This window comes from Mus musculus, chromosome 11 (assembly GCF_000001635.26).
Source record: "Mus musculus strain C57BL/6J chromosome 11, GRCm38.p6 C57BL/6J".
Lineage (NCBI taxonomy): Eukaryota > Metazoa > Chordata > Mammalia > Rodentia > Muridae > Mus > Mus musculus.
Genome location: NC_000077.6, coordinates 121,451,746 through 121,471,682, shown reverse-complemented (window position 1 = coordinate 121,471,682; position 19,937 = coordinate 121,451,746). Strand labels below are relative to the sequence as shown.

Here is a 19,937-nt window from a genome sequence, read left to right as displayed (position 1 = left end):
ACCTGGCCCTTTAAAGGATCACCAACTGCTAGTCAACTGGCCCTTTAAGAATTCTTAGCTGTTAGAACTGCTTGACCCTATGACCTTCAGTGTTGGTGAGCTCTTGGATTTCTGAGAACAGGAAAAAGCCAGCTGAGGCTGAGAGAAGGGGGCTAGCAGAGTGAGAAGACAGTTGGTGACAGCTGAGTCAGGAGAACCTGAGCTAAGCAGACAGTCTAGGTCAGGTGTTACAGTTTACAGATGCTAGAATTGGGGAAACTAGGAGAAGAACTGTCTGAGGTCATCCTGGTCACAGGCCAGCCAGGGCTACATAGAGAAACCACAAAGAACCAGACGATAGATGCATAGATGCATTGCTAGGGAAGAAAGAAGCCCATGGACTTCGGGGCCTTGTGTGCTGCATTCTGAATGATACTGTGCTGTTGAGCATCTCACCTTCTGTCACTAAGAACATATCTTGATGTTCCATGTGGGACAGGTAGCAGAAGCCCGTCCTTCTTCCTGTCACTGTAAGATGCCTCAGCAGGAGCTGACATGACAGCTCTGTCAAAATGGCTACACCACCACATCTCCTCAGCCTGCAGCCATCACAGGAGCTGTACACGATGGCACACCACCTTTCCCACCTCAGCATGAGCTGCCCTTCAAGAGCTGTCCATGGTGGCAACGCCTTCTTTTCCTGCCTCATCCTACAGCCTTGGTGAAACACCACAGGAGCTGCTCCAGAGGAGCTGTCCCACAGGAGCGTCCCCACAGGAGCTGTCCCACAGGAGCGTCCCCACAGGCGCTGCCCCCACAGGAGCGTCCCCACAGGAGCTGTCCCATAGGAGCTGTCAACAGTGGCAGCACCTTCTCTCTAGTCTCCCCCCAGCAGCCCTACAGAAATGGTGCCTCAGCAAAAGCTGGCTACAAGCGAGAAGGACTTCCCACCCTAACCCAAAGGCCCAACACAGGAAAAGGGGGTGAAAAAAGTCACCAATTCCTGAGCAGGAAACCCACCAATCCCTGAGGTCCCCAAGCTCAGGACTTAAAATTCCACCAATCATCACTCTGGAAATCCCTGCCCTGAAAAAGCTCCGCCCCCCCCCCTAAGAAATCCTATATAAAGAACTTCCCTCTGTCCAGTTCCCTGCTGTCAGCTCCCAGGAGCAGAGGGCTGCCATCCCTGGACTCATTCCTCCATGCATACCACTTAGCAAAGTTAAATCAAGATCAGATGAACAACTTAAACAGACTTATAATCCCTAGTGAAGTAGAAGCAGTCATTAAAAATCTCCCAACCAAGCTGAGCAGTGGTGGCGCACACCTTTAAAGCCAGCACTTGGGAGACAGAAGCAGGTGGATCTCTTGAGTTTAAGGCCAGCCTGGTCTACAGAGTGAGTTCCAGGACAGCCAGGGCTACACAGAGAAATCCTGTCATGAAAACAGAAGTGGGGGGAAAAAAGTCTCCTAACCAGAAAAAGCCCAGGGCTAGATGGTTTTAGCACAGAATTAGACAAGACTTGTAAAGAAGAGTTAATACCAATATGCCTCAAATTATTCCACAAAATAGAAACTACAGGGGCTGGTGAGATGGCTCAGTGGGTAAGAGCACCCGACTGCTCTTCCGAAGGTCAGGAGTTCAAATCCCAGCAACCACGTGGTGGCTCACAACCATCCATAACGAGATCTGACTCCCTCTTCTGGAGTGTCTGAGGACAGCTACAGTGTACTTTAAATAAATAAATAAATAAATAAATAAATCTTTAAAAAAAAATAGAAACTACATTCAATAAAAACTTCAAACCAAATCCTAGAGCACATTAAAAATATCATCCACCGTGATCAAATAGGCTGTGTCTCAGAGACGCAGGGAGAGCTCAATATATGAACATCAGTAAGTATCACCTACCATATAAACACACCGAAAGGAGGGGAAAACCACATGATCATCTCTCATTATATGCAGAAAAGGCCTTTGACAAAACCCATACCCCTTTATGATAAAAGACCCAGAGAGATTCTCGAAACAAGGGACATACCTAAACATAATAAAGGCAGTTCACAGCAAGCCCAACATCAACCTAAGCGAAGAGTAACTCAAAGCAATCCCGCTAAAATCAGGAACAAGACAAGGCTGTCCACTCCAAACCTGTTCAATAAAGTAGCTGAACTCTTAGCCGGAGCAGTAAGAAAACAGAAGAATAGATAAAGCAAATGTGGTACACTTATACAATGAAATATTACTCAGCTGTTAGAAATAAAATATCATGAAATTTGCAGGCAAATGGATAGACCGTGAACAAAAAAAAAAAAACATTCTAAATGAGGTACCCCAGACCCAGAAAAATAAACATGGTATGTATTCACTTATAAGTGGATATTAGCTATTCAATAAGTGATAACTAAACTACAATCTGTAGATTCTGGGAAGATGTGTACAGAAGGGACTAGGAAGGGATACATGGACGTCTCTAGGAAGAGGAAATAGATTATACAGGTAGACTGGGGGCAGGGAGAGAGAGGATGGGAATGGGATGATCAGGTGGGAGGAGAGACAGGGTTGAGGGAGGAAGAGGCAGAATCAAGAGGCAGCTGAGAGGGAGTGTGGAAACCTAGTGCAATGGCAATCTCCTACAATACATGAAAGCACTCCAAACGAAGTCTCCAATTAATGAGGGAAACAGAGTCCCAACTGGCCATCTCTCGTCATCAAACAAAGCTTCCGGCACCAAGACTGGGTTACTGCTGTAACCAATTGTTCTGTTGGCCAAAGGGCTCCCACAGAAATCACCGAACCCAGAATGTTGCCAAGGCAATAGGTTGCTCTCCACAAACTGACGGCCAGGCCCCACTGCTGAAGACAACACACACACAATCACTGAACATGGAGAGGTTGCTCTGATGCCTACATTAACCTTCACCCCGTCATTCTGTGTCTATGGTATGCAAAAGTACTTTGTAGGCTACCAAAGGAAAAACATAAACACCAACCCCAACACAATCTGTCCCATCTGCAAGGTATGCTGGAGCAATGGGACACAAAGCTTGTGGGTGTGACCAACGGACAAAGCAATGGTGACACAAAGCTTGTGGACATGACCAAGTCCCATTTAAGGTTCCACGAGATAGAACCCATACCTGACATTGCTTTGGTGACCAAGAGCCAGCGACTAAATAGCTCAGGGACCTATAGTAAAACCAAATACTACTGGTCTTAAAAAAAAAGAGAGAGAGAGAAAAAAATCAATAAAATGACCCAATGATATTCTGCTATACTCATTAGTCAGTGCCTTACTCGGCCATCATCAGAGAAGCTTCCTCTTATAGCAGAGTGAGAACAGAGACACATAGCCAGATATTATGCAGAAATTTGGAACACACAGCTCCAAATGGGATATGTTCATTAAATCTCTCCCCTCACAGAACCCTGAGGAAGATGTGGCAGGATTTTCCCTGTCCAATTAATTTAAATACTAGTGCAGCAGGAGGTTTATGATTGGACGGGGAAAGAGGGTAGAGCTAAGAGCTGCAGAGACAGAGAGGAGACTGGAGCAGAAAGGAAGCAATATGGAGGGAGACCAGGATGATTCAGACTTAGCATAGTTTTAAATAGCCACAGGTAGATATAATATCATATAGGTGCAGAATAATTGGGGTAACTTGTCTAATCTAGGTGGGCAGCTTGTACCATTATCAATTGGCTCTGAAATTATTATGTGGGAATCTTGCGAACTGAGAATTTATTGTTATATAAATCTGATTGGTTAATTATAAGCTTCAAGAGTTACGATTTTAAGGGGTTACTGGGTATTGTGATATCTAACTGCGAGGTGGGCAGTCATTACATGGGGCTGGCATGGCAAAGACCTGCCAAGGAAATTATCAAGTCAGGAGTCCCAGGCCAGAGAGTCTGTTGAGATGAGAATACCTGAGTCCTGCACCACCGTAGTGCAGGAACTTGCCATTCCTTTTAATATTTCCCGCAACAGGAAGAGGAGGTAGCAAGAGTATAAGACGGAGGGCTGGAGGAGCCAGGAGAACTCCTCTGACTGAGCTCCTTGTTCTCCTGGCTCCTCCGACTGAGCTGATCAAAGTTCACATGAACTCACAGAGACAGAACCTGCACCAGGTCCTCTGCACATACACTACGGCTTTCTACCTCGTGCTTTATGGGACTCCTGAGTGTATGAACAAATGGGTCTCTGGGTCTTTGGGGGGTGGGGTCACTTTTTTTTGTTTTGTGGCTGAAGAGACAGCCATGGGTGTTAGGAAGTGAACTTATTTTGGTTGAGAGCCTAGCCTTTAACAGCTAAGCCCATGGGTGTCTGCTTGGAGAGTGCCTTCTCTTGGAGCTCTTCTCCTTCTGTTGGTTTTCCTTGTTCCAACGTTGATGAGTTGGGTTTTGTTCTATCTTACTGCTTTTTTGTTTTATTATATTTTGTTATTATCTCTTAGAGACAGAAAGGGAGTGGATCTGGATGGGCAGGAACTGGGAAGATTAAGAGGGAAAGATTAGCAGGAAGGGAAACTTGTAACCAGGATATATTGTATGATAAAATAATCTATGTTTAATATAGGGGGAAATTAAAAAGGAAACATAAAATAATTAAAAATAGAGTTAAAAACTTTAGTTTAGAACGGAGAAATGGCTTGGTGGTTAAGAACAGTGACTGCTCTTCCAGAGGGCCTGAGGTTCAAGTCCCAGCACCCATGGGGGCAGCTCACAACCACTCCAGAGGATCTAATCCTCCTTCTGGCCTCCATGGCCATTATGCACACTTAGGGTGTACAGACACACATTCAGGCAAAACATAAAATTAAACTAAACAAATCTTAGAAAGGAAGAAAGGAAGAAAGGAAGGAAGGAAGGAAGGAAGGAAGGAAGGAAGGAAGGAAGAAAGAAAGAAAGAAAGAAAGAAAGAAAGAAAGAAAGAAAGAAAGAAAGGAGGGAAGGAGGGAGGAAAGAAGAGAGAGAGAGAGAGAGAGAGAGAGAGAGAGAGAGAGAGAGAGAGAGAGAGAAAGTTCAGCTGAGCACGGTGGCTCACACCTATACATCCCGGAGCAGAGGAGATGGACCAGGATTATGAGTTTAACACCAGGCTGAACAACCTAGAAAGTTCAGGTCCAGCCTGAGCTACAGAAGAAGACCCTGAAGGAACAAGAAACAAAAACAGTGGGGAAAGGAAAGATTCCAAAGACTGGAGGAAGAAAGGACGGGGTAGGGGGAAATGGAAGTAGAGGAGAACACGTTAGTCCAAAGAATAAAAGGCCAAAAAAATCACCTGAGAAATGCATCCCACAGGCACTAATGGAGAACAGACAGCTCCAAGAATCCCACAAGTGGAGATCACAGTCATGTTACAGAGAACATATGGTAGTCAAGACAAGAGAGCATTGGGAAGCAGAAGCGGTTGTGTTTATGCTTTGAATCTGAAACGTCTCCTTCATGCTGACATTCCGAATGCTTGTTCCCAAGCTGATGGCACTCCCAGGGAAAGCTGCTCTAGAGCACTTAAGAGGCCTAGCCGACAGAAACAGGCCGCTCAGGACAGAGGAGCAGACCTTGAAGTTATAACCTGGACTCTAGTTCAGGATGCTCTCACCACATAGACACAACCTTCCCAATGAATGTTTCCATCACAATGAATTGAGCTACTCAGGATTCTCTGCAATGAGTTTTCTTGTCAAGTATTTTGGTCACAGCAATGCAAATGTAACTAATACAGATACCAATTAAGTATTTTAAATGAAGAACATATACTTGGTCCAGCTCAAAGCAGGGTATTTTCCAGGCTGTCTGCCACCCCTAGGGCCCAACAGAGGCACTGCACAGTAGAGCCCTGGAGCCCAGGATCTCCACCTCTTAGGGTTTTACCCACAGAAAACAATTGAGATCAAAAAACTGGCTATCATCATGCTCTTGTAATCACATAGATGACACAGACAACCACAGGTCTGACACACGGCTTACACAAAGTCAGCCAGTGGTTACAAAATGAACAGAAAAGTGGAATGCTTTCTTTCTTACCTTGTGAGACTGTTGCATGTGTTAATAGCACTGAGAAAGTCAGAAACACAGTATGTGTCACTAGAATTCATACAGAGGATGCTTCCAACTTTCTGTTCCAAATTTTTTTTCTTCATGAAATACCCCGTGCTTTATCTTTTACTTTCGTCTGTTTTTCTCTTTAGAGAGGGCATCATTATGTGTATATGTCAACAGTGGTCTCCAAAGCTCATGTGATTGGTCTGCTTTACCTTCAAGCACGGACACTACAGGGGCATGCCACCATGCCCAGTGTACATAGGCAGAACACAGAAGCTACTATTTCAAGCTGATGCCATCAAGAGCAAAGCTAGGAATTGGCTCAATGATTAAGCATGCTGGCTGTTCTTCCAGAGGACCCATGCACCCACATGGTAGCTAACAACCATTTGTAACTCCAGTCCCAAGGGGTCCAGCGGCCTCTTCTGGGCCTACAAGGGCACTTCATGAATATGGTGCACAGACAGACAAAAGACAAAAGACACACACACACACACACACACACAGAGAGAGAGAGAGAGAGAGAGAGAGAGAGAGAGAGAGAGAGAGAGAGAAAGAAAGAGAGAGAGAAAGAAAGAGAGAGAGAGAAAGACAACTTATGAAAAAAATTTCAAGAGTCAAGCTCTATCCTCATCTTCCTTTCTGTTGTGGTTGGTTGTCTGTTATTCAAGACAGAGTTTAACAGTGTAGCTCTGGTTAGCCCATAACTCACTATATCAATCAGGCTGGCCTTGAACTCACAGAGATTTCTCTGCCTCTGCCTTCTGGGCGCTAGGATTAGATTCATGAGTCATCATATGCCTGGCTTCCTTATCTTTCTATAACAAAATTCCTATATTTCCCCATATGTTCAATCTAAATCACTTTGTAACAATGTAATGACACTAAGAGCTATAAGGAGTGGGTCCCAGAGACCTCCACCAAACAATACAGGCTCTTGTCACTGCTCTTAGATACTTACCAGAGCTGGATAATAAAACTCTATTGCTAAAGACAGCACACACTTTAATCACAGGACATACAGAAAGCAAACCGTATTGACCTGGAAGCTTCTACAATCATGACTGGCCTGGCAAGATAGACCCATTGGTACAACAGTGGCATGAATCACAGCTTTCTAAATGAATTTAAGGCCCAATCCACAAGAAGGGATTCATATCTAGTAGTGACTACTATTCAGTAAACCATGCTAGGGAGATCATAGGCCCTACTAGTAATTTTGCCAAAGGAACACAGAAATCAAATTGCCTTACAAATACTTATCCTTATACCCACAGACCAGTGTGACTCTCACCCTTATCAGAGAAGGTCTTTACACAAAGGGTGGCAGTTATTAGAGGCTCACAACTGGTCAGAGGGAACAAATGACTATGGAGTGCTCAGCCTGCCATGGGGGTCTGTAGCACACCCACTCCAACTCCCTGAAATGTTCAGCAAACATCACAGAAGTTGGGACAGAAAAATCCAAAGAGCCAGAGGTCTGGAAAGAATGCAAACTGCCGGGCAGTGGTGGTGCACACCTTTAATTATCAGCCTGGGAACAAGCATTCAAGACATCAACATGAGGGAGACATTTCACATTCAAATCATAGAAAAATAAAAAATAAAAAATAGGCTGGGCGGTGGTGGCGCACGCCTTTAATCCCAGCACTTGGGAGGCAGAGGCAGGTGGATTTCTGAGTTCGAGGCCAGCCTGGTCTACAGAGTGAGTTCCAGGACAGGCAAGGCTACACAGAGAAACCCTGTCTTGAAAAATAAATAAAATAAATAAATAAAAAATAAAAAACAATTGCTTCTGCTTCCCCTGTTTCTCTTTTAACTACCATACACTTACTCTCTGTAACATGACTGCTTATCCTTACACTTGTGGGACTCTTGGAGCTGTCTGTTCTCCGTTAGCATCAACAGCATCTGTGAGATGCATTTCCCAGGTGACAGTCACCTATAACTAATAAACCCAGTGCTAGAGGCAGAAGCAGGCAGGTCTCTGAATTCAAGGCCAGTCTGGTCTACAGAGTTTCAAGACAGCCAGGGCTACACAGAGAAATCTTGTCTCAAAAATAAAAAATAAAAAATAAAAAAGTCCTCTGGACACGACAAGGCTATGCACTCATGTGCTCGTCAGCCAAAAACCTAACAAACACCAGTAAACACTGGAGCACTGAGGAGAAGGGGGCTCACGTGGTCCCACCCTTAGCCAAGGACCCTTGCACAGTTGATGGAGATGAAGGTGTTAGTGCTCTCAGCAGCGTGGCCCAGGCAGGTCACTCATGCTCCAGACACAGGCCACACTAACTGGACTCGGAAGGTGGGGGACAAAAACAAACAAAAGAACAAACAAACAGATGAAGTTGGGAAGGGAATTGATTGGGCAGTGGAGCGTTTCCCAGAGAAGCTGACGGTGGAAATGTGGTCATAGTAGATATCATCTAAATAAATACATTGTGTTCTTGTATGGAATTTCCAAATAGTATTAAATAATTTTTAATGATTAATAATTTTAAAATAAAAGTAAAAATAAAAATTTAAAGTTAAATAATTAGGAAAAACAAAAAGTTATAGGAAAAGTGTGGTATGGAAGCTCACACTTGTAATTCCAGCAACCGGGAGACTGAGGCAAGAGGATTGTACACATGTTTGAAACAAACCTCAGCTAATGAGCAAAACTGTCTCAGGAACTTAAAGTTACAGCTGATAAAGGAAGTGCATGTGGTTCCAGAACCACAGGCAGAGAAGAGCACAAGACGCTGCCAGCAATTAGTGTAGTGAGGCAGACAGCGTTTCCACGAGGAACAGCCAGCCACTGCAGATAGGCCACTCTTTACCCCACCAAAAAGATGGCGATGGAATACAGGTGACTCCGAACCAAGTACACTGAGCACCTCTGGAGCCATTTTCAGTGACCACGTCTGCCTACTCAAACACCCTGGGTACTCACTCGCTCACATCACACAAGCTCAGGCCAGTGACTGCACTGCTCCTGCAGTCTACAAGTCTGGCAATAGCCCCTCCAGGCTACACCAAGTGAAACACTTATTCTGTGCACCTCAACACAAAATGGCACTGAGGCTCTGTGGTGCTCCAGGTTATGGCTTTTTCTGTAGGATCCTAAGAATTGAACAAAGATGTTGAGTTTTACCTTCCGTGGCCTGTAGGCATTCTATGGAGTAAAGTTTGGCATACATCTGTCACCACTAGTATGTGACAAAATCAAACAGCAAATACAGGGTAGACAATAAGGCTGGTAAAATGGCTGAGGAGGTAAAAATCTACCAACCCTTCATGAGGGCCAGCTTCTACAGCACTAGAAGTTACTGTGTAGGTTGCTGGGGATTGGTGGGAGCACCATCAACAATCTCATGCAGTCTTGAACCCTGTGAACTACAACACTGACCATGCTATGCACATAGGTACAATAGTGACTTGAATTACAGGTAGAACCAACTGCTTTCTGAGTGGGATTTAAGGACTGATCCACAAGAGGAAACATGCCTAATACTGGAAACCTGGTCAAGAACTCATGGCTAGGGAGCTCACAGGGCCCAGGGACGACCCTGCTAACTGGACTACCAGCCTGTCCTCTAGATTCACATCTCTACCCATAGATCGCACAGTTCTTAGACCTCATCAGAGAGGTCTCTATGCAATGCACAGTAGTTAATATAGAAACTCACTACTGATCAAAGTGCAAAGAAGTGTCAATGGAGGGCTCAGCCACAGATGGGAGAGATCTACACACACACACACACACACACACATACACACACACACCAGTATGTAAAACAAACAGGCTTATAATGGGCAGTCACATCTCAGTCAACAGTCCTGCACAGCCAACAAAACTTACTTGGACACAAGGACAGCAGCTGCATCTCGCGCCTTGTCACTGACCACCAAGTAAGACTGCAAGAATTTGACAGGTTTCAATTTAGCATTTTTATCTTCACTTTCTAGATTTCCTACAATTATGTATTATTTACACAATATTCAAAATTAAATGTAAAATGAATAGTTTCTCTAACCATCTCTTGCCCCCAAACCCCTTACATATTACCATTATGTTTAACAAACATTTGTATTATCTGTAAAGAAATGAGATTTGCTAAAGCAATCCATCTGACCTCTACATAACATCACAGTTTCAAAGCTGGGGTATCACTGAAAGCGGAAATGTCAGTGAAACAAATATAACTAAACTCTCATCTCAAGACAAGTGCACAACTAACTGAAAAAGGTTTGTGTGCCCATCGTTACCTCTGCTATTTGCAGAATTCGGTCCATGGTGGGTACTCGTGTTTCTCCAGTTTGAGTAGACAGGTTCCCATCAAGGCGTGAAAAATCAAAAGGGATCAAGCAGGTCACAGAGAGCCACAGTAGAAGCATGTAGCGTGTTTCCCACGTCTAAGGAGTTAAATCACAGTCAGAATGAACCCAATAGAAAAGGGAGCTGCTGCGTATGGTGGTGCACGCCCTGAATCCTTGCTCTCAAAAGGCCAGGCAGGTAGATCGTTCCAAGCCAGCCTGAGGTTCCAGGCCAGCCAGGGCAACATAGTAAAACCTGATCTGGAAGGGAGGGAGGGAAAGGGGAAGGGAAGGGGAAGGGAAGGAAAAAGCAGCCAAGCGTTTTGGCATCCACTCATTCCCTTGTCCTCCCAACATTCAGGAAGCTGAGGAATGAGGATCTCAAGTTCAAAGCCAGTCTATACCACATAGTAAGATCCAAGTTAGTCTGGACTACATAACAAGAACCCATCCCAAGTAATAATTAAAGAGAGATCCAACCATACTCCCCTGCCACCCAAGTGGCCTTCCCACCAACCCAGTGCCTACCATAGGCCCGAAGACGTCACTAAGCCCACTGTTACAATAAGCGCAGCTCTGTGCTGTGCCCTGTAAGCCTTTCTAGGGCACCACGGACCTGCCACGGTCTTGGAGACCTAGCACAGTCACACTGAATTAAAAAGCATACTCTTTGCTGTAACAGATAGGTTCTAAAAGAGAATGACTTAAAGTAATATGTGTAGATGCTAAAGCAGCAGCAGAAGGAAATTTAAAAAAAAAAATCTAAGATAAAACCAAAGAAAGTTGGAAGACGAAGTTGCCAGTGCCCGGGGAGCCTGCAGGGAAGTTTGGGAAAGACTTACCTCATGGTCTTTAGGGTTCTGACCTGTGAACATATCTAACACAGGCTGAACATTAGCCACTTCGTGAGGAAACAGACGCAGAAACACTTTATATCCACGAACCTGCCAAATAAAAAGACATTGGGATTTACAGAATGTGGAGTACGCTATATACAGATTACAGAACGAGCAGCAAAGCTGCCTTGATACAGTCATCAAAACCCATCCTCTATGTTCCTATTTGGCCAACAGGTCACACTGTGTACACCAGAGATATCAGTATGCTACAAACTGAAAACTTCTGCTTCTATTCTGTCCAACAATTACTCTGACATTTATGAAAACGAAATCCCTATGCACCTCAAATGGCCCCACTAACACTTTTATAAAACAAGCTGCATTCTATCAACAGCCAAAAGCCTCACCCTGCTGCTACACAGTAAGAATGCTAAAACATGTTCCCTGAGACTCACGAACCTTACACAGAGTCACTCCCGCATCTCTAAGTCTGGAGAAAGCAGGCCATGAGCCCCAGATGTTCTTCCTCCGAGGGGAAGTAAAAGATTCCCCAATAAATTCATCCTCACACTATAGCTTAAGAATACTTCTATTGCTGGCTGTGGTGGCTCATGCCTTTAATCCCAGCACTCAGTAGGCAGAGGCAGGTTAATCTCTGTGAGTTCAAGGCCAGCCTGCTCTACAGAGTGTGTTCCAGGACAGTCAGAGGTAGAGAGTGAAACCCCATTTAGGAAAAAGAACAAAAAAAAAAAAGAAGAAGAAGCAGCAGCAGCAACAGCAACAGCAACAGCAACACTTCCACTTCCACCAAGGCCTTTTGCTTCTTCCTTGTAAGAAACCTTTTGTTCTAACTAAGGACCCCAAGATCACTAAGACCTGAGACCCAACACAGGCTAAAAAGAAAATGAAAACCCATAACTTGTGTTGAAGAACCATGTTCCCCAAGAACCAACACTTCTAGAGCAATCGGATGAGGAAAGTGTGTGTCCACGCTACAGCACCATACTAGCGTTACCTTGGTGATGATATAAAGAAACTTAAAAGCCAGATGGACAAGGTCGGGCAGAGATGTCTCATCCTGTACCAGGTCCAACAGTGAGTTCATCATCCACTCTAGGGAAAAACAGATATGAAAGCCATCTCTGAAAAAAATATATTCACCTTAACACATGGTCTCATTTTTTTTAAAAGTTCATTTATTTTATTTATATGAATACATTGTTGCTGTCAGACACACCAGAAGAGGGCATCAGATCCCATTACAGATGGTTGTGAGCCACCATGTGGTGGCTGGGAATTGAACTCAGGACCTCTGGAAGAGCAGTCAGTGCTCTTACCCACTGAGCCATCTCTCCAGCCCTCTCCCATTTTTAATACAGGGAAATTATCTAAAATTGGTATCTGACACCAAGTTTTTACAGATGATGCCTGTTAAAATCGGTCTGATTTACCGACAGGCTAGGTTAACTAATGCAGTGAGACAGGATAAAGAGGGTCATGCAGGGCACTGCTTTCTCCTGTCCATCCCAAGGCAATGTTCAGAGCCCAGTACAGGGAGAGATCAAAGGAACACAGAGAGGGGGAGAGAGACGAGTTCCACAAGGCCGTTAGCCATGCAATACAAAGCTCCAGCCACAACCCACTGACTATCCTACTGCCTCCCCACCAACCCAATGCCCAAGAGACACTTACATACCATCAACCACATCCCCACCACAAACAAGACTCTGCTGTGTCCTGTAAGCCTTCCCAGGGCACCATGGACCTGAGGTGGTATTGGGGAGCTAGCACAGTCACCCCGAGTTATAAGACATACTCTTTGCTCTATAAAGGACTTTTTTTGAAGGATAAATACACAAAGATTATAGAGTTCCTCATTTTTTATTTCTTTTTGTTTTGCTTTGCAGGTTTTGGTTTGATTTGGGTTTTTTTTTTTTTTTTTTTTTTTTCGTTTTGGTTGTTGGTTGTTTGGTTAGGGTTTTTTTTTTGTTTTGTTTTGTTTTTTGAAACATGATCTCACCATATAACTCTGACTGACCTTAAATTCCCTGTGTAGATCACACTGGCCTTGAACTCAGAGATCTGCCTGCCTCTGCCTCCCACATGCTTGGACTAAAGGAGTGCACCACTATGCCCGGCCTCAATTTTTATTTCTTTAAAAAAACCATTTGACCATTTGAGTATCAGCTTGAGAGACAGCTCAGCAGTTGAGAGCACTTATTGCTCATGCTCAAGACCAGGGTTGGGTTCCTCTGCAACAACAGCTCCAGGCTTCAAGCCCCGACAAGGACCTGCACATTATCTACACATACATACACAAAATTAAAAATAAAATTTTCCAAAAAAAAAAAAGAGGTGCTGAAGAGATGAGTCAGCAGTTTAAAGAGAGAACAGCCTGATGCTCTTCCAAAGGATCGGGGTTTGATTCCCAGCACCAGCATGGTGGCTCACAGCATCTGTTACTCCAATTGCAAGGGCTGTAATGCCCTCTTCTGGCTGCTGCAGGCACTGCACACGTGGTACACAGACATAAACAAAACTCCCATACACATAAAATAAATCTTTTATTTTAAAAGTGTGTGTCTAAGGTAAAATTTGTAACAAATATGAAACTGAGTTCTGTGACAAAGGTGTAAGGTGGCACAGAAAGCAGGAGGGAGAAACAAACGGTTCTTCTCTCAAAGCTTCCTCACCACGCATGAAATGCACATTATCTGAGGGTGGACTGTTGTGAGTTTAGGGCACATATAAATCCTGGAGGGGAAAAAAACCTACTGAGCATATAGTGAAGATAAAATAGAATACCATGCCTGCAACAGATGTCTTTTAATCCCAGCACTCGGAGGCAGAGGCAAATGAATCTCTGTGAGTTTAAAGCCAGCCTGGCCTACACACGTTCCAAACAAGCCAGGACTACATAGTAAGACACTCTCTCAAAATAAACAAACAAACACCAAAAACTATCAAACTAATATAAAACAATGAGGTTTAAAAAAATAAAGGAAGAAACCAAAAAGGAAACAGGATAAAGAAAAAGCAAGTCCCAATAGAGTTGATTAAACCTAGCTACGCTGACAGCATTACTAAATGAAAATACCCTCTTAGCTATTAAAAGACTAGGGCTGACAGGCTGAATCCAGACAAAAAGGAGACAAACACAGAGTGTTTGCTATCATGAGAGACTTAGGAGAAAATGTTGCAAAACCTAGAGGACATTTCTAATTAGAACAACCAATTCATTGTGAAGATTAAACAATTTAGTTACTGATACAACAAATGCCAGAACCCCAAAGCAAAGAAAGCAAAAACTGAAAGCAGGAACAGGACCAAGTAAACAGAAAATCAGTAAGGTCACCAACAGCACGATCATCCACCTTATTCCAACAGACTCATTCAAACATGCATGGAAGCCTCAGCCAGACAAACCTGTGCTGTGTCACTGGTCTCAATAGAAAAAGAGTATAATCTGAACCTCACAGATGCAAAGTGAGACCACAGTCGGGTAAGATTAAGTACTCACTAAAATCAGAAACACTGCCTAGAGAGGCTACAAAGTAACAGAGAAAACACTGCCTAGAGAGGCTACAAAGTAACAGAGAAAACACTGCCTAGAGAGGCTACAAAGTAACGGGAAACACTGTCTAGTGAGGCTACAAAGTAATAAGGGAAACACTGCCTAGAGAGGCTACAAAGAAACAGAGATCCTCATACATGGTTGGTGAGGATGCATAAGGACTCAACTTTTACAGAACAGTGTGACATTCTATTACAAGATACACATTTACTACACAACCCATAAACCCCAGTCATAAGATAGTCACCTAAGAAAAACTAAAACATATCCACACAAAGATGGTACATGCAGGTTTAAAGCAGTATTATTCCTAATAGCCAAATTAGAATCTTATAAAAACATCTCCACTATATGAATCTGTCTACCGAACAAAGCTCCGAGGAGATCCGTCAGTTCTGGAGAGTAAAAAATACAATGAAGTTTATCTACACTAATGAAAGGACTAGAAAATAGCAAAATAAACAGCTGTGGTGCTAGAGAGAATATACCATAAAGCAGCTAACAAGGGACAAATGAAACAGAACTTGAGATCTAAAAGCTTTTATATAAGCTATATAAGTACCAAATTACAGACATAAAATGGTATTTCAGGGCTGGAGAGCTGCCTCAGTGGCTAAGAGTGTTTGTGCTCTTGCAGAGGACCTAAGTTTGTTTCCCAGAACCCATGTTGAATAGCTAACAACTGCCTGCAACTCCAAGAATTCTGACACATGCACATATACATAATAATAGAAATTACATTTTTAAAATATATATTTCAAACAGGGAGAAGGGTTACTAGATCACTCAGTTAATAAATAAGCCTTACATAATCAATTAAGAATTAGACTCTGGTGCCGGGCGTGTTGATGCACGAACACCTTTAATCCCGGCACTCGGGAGGCAGAGGCAGGCGGATTTCTGAGTTCGAAGCCAGCCTGGTCTACAAAGTGAGTTCCAGGATAGCCAGGGCTATACAGAGAAACCCTGTCTCGAAAAAACAAACAAACAAACAAGAATTAGACTCTGGGTTTGCTATCAAAAATCAAACACAAAGAAGAGTGACACAAAGAAGACTTCACACAAGGCTGATGCAGGCAAAACTGACAATTCAACACCAATCTGGACTATATAGTAAAACCCTGTCTCAGAAACAAAGAAAAGGAAGAGATTGATAACATTCAAACTCAAATATATTAAACCTCAATGGCTAACACACCACACATAAACCTGAAAGGCAAAAGCGGAAGCATAAAATGTGTCACACACAGAAAAGGATCAGCACCAGCAAGCATCATCTTTTTCAGAACGGGACCTATTTCTATTTCCCGGAAGATAATGAACAGTCACCATTACTAAGCACTGGATGGAACACAGTAAGCAGAGAGGTTCTGGCAGTGAGGGCAGGTCAAAGCTGTCACCTGAAGAGGTCAAACAGCACCTTACACTTCTTGGACAGTACCTACATCTGTTACATGGGGACAACCAGGAATCCAAAACTATCAGATGAGGCCCAGGGCACCTACTGGTCTGCCACCCTCAGCATAGCCAGCCCTTCAGCCTGACATCAGCCACTTGCCTGCAACTGGCCCCGCTGAAGACCCATCTTTGAGAGGCAAAGGGAAGGAGGAGATGCATAAATTCTGCCTGCAATCTCACCAACTGTGTGGCATGAAACAATTTACTTAACCTTTCAGACTTGTACTCCAGTTTCCCCGTTTGTATTGTGTAGCTTACAATGACAGAGCTTACACAGAGACTGTGAGGTTACAACAATGATTAAAACAGTTGGGTCCTCCCAGAAAAAAAAAAGGAAAAAAAAGAAAGAAGAAAAAAAGGGGAAAAAAAAAAAGCTCAGAACAAGACTAAAAAAATTACCAAGAGTACTTGAAGCCAGCCTGGGCTACCTAGCAAGACCCTACCTCAAAAAGAAAAAAACAAGCCAGGAGTTGTGGTTCACGCCTGTAATCCCAGCACTCGGGAGGTTGAGGCTGGAGAACTTCCATAAATTCAAGGTCAGCCAGGGCTACATTGCAAGACTCTTTCTCAAAACAAAAAAGAGAAAAGCCAAACAAAAATGTAATTAATATGAAATAGGTTCAAATATAACAACAGCAATGAAAAGCAAACAAAAGTCACTCTCTGCTGCTAAAATTTCTTCCTAGAGGTAAATGTAAGCACCCTAGGATTAGCTAAGAAGATTAAAAATAGATTAATACTGCTCAGTTGCTGTGCCTTAAAGCTGGTAAATAAATAAAATAGTTCTGTCTCAGTTTGAGAGCCAGCTGGGTTAAGAGAAAAATGTCAACACACTTATAAAAATGACACTAACATAGATGGGATTCTCCCCCCCCCTAATCTTGTCTGATATATATACACATATACATACACACACACACACACACACACACACACACGGAGGAGTGGGGGGTAGGGAGGCTCAATCTTCCTAATGCTGTGACCCTTAATGCAATTCCTCAAGTTGTGGTTATGCCTCCCCCATAAAATTATTTCGTGGCCACTTCATAACTCTGATTTTACTACTATTATAAATCATAACATAAATATCTGATATGCAGGATATCTCATGTGACCCCTATGGGGGTTACAACCTACAGATTGAAACCAAGAATCTAGGCTGTTCCCAAGGCCACCTGCAATTAGGGCACAGTTGCATACAACAGGTAGTAGAGAGCCGTGGGTACTCAGGTGAGGGTCTGTGATCCTTCTTGCCTCCATGTGATGGAATGTAAATAGTCAACAAGTCCAACTGGGATAATCAGGGCACACAGCTGAGCTCCACAGATGGTAGCTGTTCAGCTTGGAGGATAGTCCTGCACAACACTCTTGTACTAATGTCCTGATAACAACCTTAGTGTCTCTCTACATAATGGAGATGACAGATGACCTCATCAACTGCTGTGCAGGTAAAATGGGACCTTTATAAAGCATATGACCCTGCAAAACAATTACCAGGAAGATAACAGCTATTCACACATAACTGACTAAAACACATATAAGAAAAGATGTGTTCTTTCAATAGGAACAAGCAGAAAGTAGCTTAGACACACCTGCACACAATCAAGATCGGTATCTGAACTCGAAGCTATTCATTATCACAGGTCTATAAAACCATCCAGCAGACAAAAAAAAAAAAAAAAAAAGACAGAGCTCTAGGGACATTTCATCTGACACCTTCTGCTGATAGCACACAGGTGCCAGCTATACACATAAGCCTTCCCGATCATCTGATATTGAACCACCAAAATCTATGCTTACCAAGGTGTGGATCCAGGAGGTGGGGCTGCTCCTGGTATTTGTCCATAATTACTAAAAGGAAAATAACATGAAAATCAAATCAGGTGAGCCTTGGAAATTCACGTCTCTCAGTAACTCTAATGGAACAGCTAGGGTCTTCCTAGTCCTTGTAACGCCCAGGGACACACCTGGCTTCTTGCTGACAGATGCTCACAGCTGCCCAACATCTGTCAGGCTCTTGAGGACCAGTGTGACCACACCTCCTGCTCTTCTTTTGCTCTGCACATCTTGCCCTCCGATCTCTTCTCACACATATGCTGGTGCTCCAACTCTCTACAACTCCACCTTCCCCTGCTAGTCAGACCCTCTTCACTTCTTGAGCCCTCCCCTGCCTAGCACGATGCCTTTCATTTCCAACAATGTTCAAACCAATAACTGTACAACCTCCCCAACCCTGGTCACCTGCTTTCCAACCCCTACCAGCAAATTAATGTTTCTACCCAATCCAATGGTTTCTCTGCCTCTGCAGTTCTCACCTGCCACTTCAGACAAAGCCCACCACTCTGTCTTACCCAAAAACTAGAGCCCCATCCAAAAAAAAAAAAAAAAAAAAAAAGACATTATGGAGAGAATGTTTTTAGCTAAGGAATACACAAAGATGATTTTGTTCAAGTACAAAACTCTAATTATCAAAGGGCTCATTTGGACATTGTCTTTGTTTTCTGTTGCTGTGATGAAACTGGCCAAAAATCAACTTGAGGAAGAAAGGGTTTATTTGGCTTTCACAGCCCATCACTGAGAAAAGTGTAGGGATGAATCAAAGCAAATAGAAGCAGAAACTACGGAGGAGTCTTGCGTGCTTGCTCCTAGGCTCAAGTTCAGCTGTCTTTCTTATACAGCTCAGAGCCACAGGCCAGGGATGGTACATCTCACGGTGGGCTGGGCCGTCCTTTATCAATTAGTAATTAAAGAAATATCGCAAAGACATGCCCACAAGCCAATCTGGTGGTGGCAATTACTCACTTGAGATTTCTTCCGAGGTATGTCTAGGTTTGTGTAAGGTTGACAAAAACTATGACGGACAGTATCCATTACAAACGACTGTAAAGGCCTACCTAAACTTGGGGGATTTAGAACCACCAAAGGAATCTAATGGCACTGTCCACTCTCCTGCTCTGCCTGGAACGGAGATCCCAGATAAACGTGGAGCTCTGAGTTTGCAGAATCCTGGCCTCATAGCGCAGCCCCATAGGAGCGCCGTGCCAGACCGCTCCTCTTTGCTTGCCATGAGCGCTCTCGTAGGAGGCAGGTTCATCCAACAATTCTGCTGGTTCCCTCCCTATCCACAGAGAGGTCTCAAGCATGCTTTGCTCAGTTCCTGGACATGGCAGGGAAGGCAGGAGGTATGGCTCCCCAGGTCCCTTCCTCCCAGATGCAAGGACCTCAAGATAGAGACTCGGGGCCCCGCCCGCACCGCGGAACCGCTCCTCCGCCACCTCCCGGGACGCGCGCTCTCTGTGCACCGCCGGCAAGCTGCGGAGCAGCGCGCGGGTCTCCGCACTCTCGCCGAACGCTTCCAGGGCGGAGGCGCGAACAAGCGCATCATCCTCCACCTCCTCCTCGGCGGCGCTCGCAGCCGGCTCATTGCTCAGTACCATCCTGCCAGCAGCTTCCGTAAGAACCCTACCGGCAACCGGGAAGAAAAGAGATACAGCACGAGAACTGCCAGCCCCGCCCTGAGACCTTCGACCCCCAACTACGGGGCGCGCAAGCCAACAAAACAGCTCACGCGAAGTCGGCTCAGCGCGCAAAATGATGCTTGCGTGAGTGAAGGGAAGCACCAGAAAAACTAAGCCTCCAATGTCTACAGCCTCAACAGGGAGTGGGTGGAGCCCAAAAGAGGTGGGGCTAAGGAGGGTGTGGCCGGAGCAGTGGGCCGGTACGATCTTTACAGGGA

General features: G+C 44.2%; 1 protein-coding gene across 1 annotated transcript in view; it reads right to left on the bottom strand.

The window, feature by feature from the left end:
• The window catches only part of Tbcd (tubulin-specific chaperone d), a 165,180-nt gene extending 145,488 nt beyond the window's left edge, over positions 1-19,692 (bottom strand). Inside the window, exons 1-6 of the mRNA NM_029878.4 lie at positions 19,455-19,692; positions 18,002-18,052; positions 12,185-12,282; positions 11,173-11,274; positions 10,283-10,429; positions 9,876-9,931 (exon numbers count right to left, since the gene is read on the bottom strand). Of these exons, the coding sequence (NP_084154.1) occupies positions 9,876-9,931; positions 10,283-10,429; positions 11,173-11,274; positions 12,185-12,282; positions 18,002-18,052; positions 19,455-19,638 (638 nt within the window). The 5' untranslated portion in view covers positions 19,639-19,692. The remainder of the gene's footprint in view (positions 1-9,875; positions 9,932-10,282; positions 10,430-11,172; positions 11,275-12,184; positions 12,283-18,001; positions 18,053-19,454) is intronic.
• Positions 19,693-19,937: the final 245 nt, after the last annotated feature.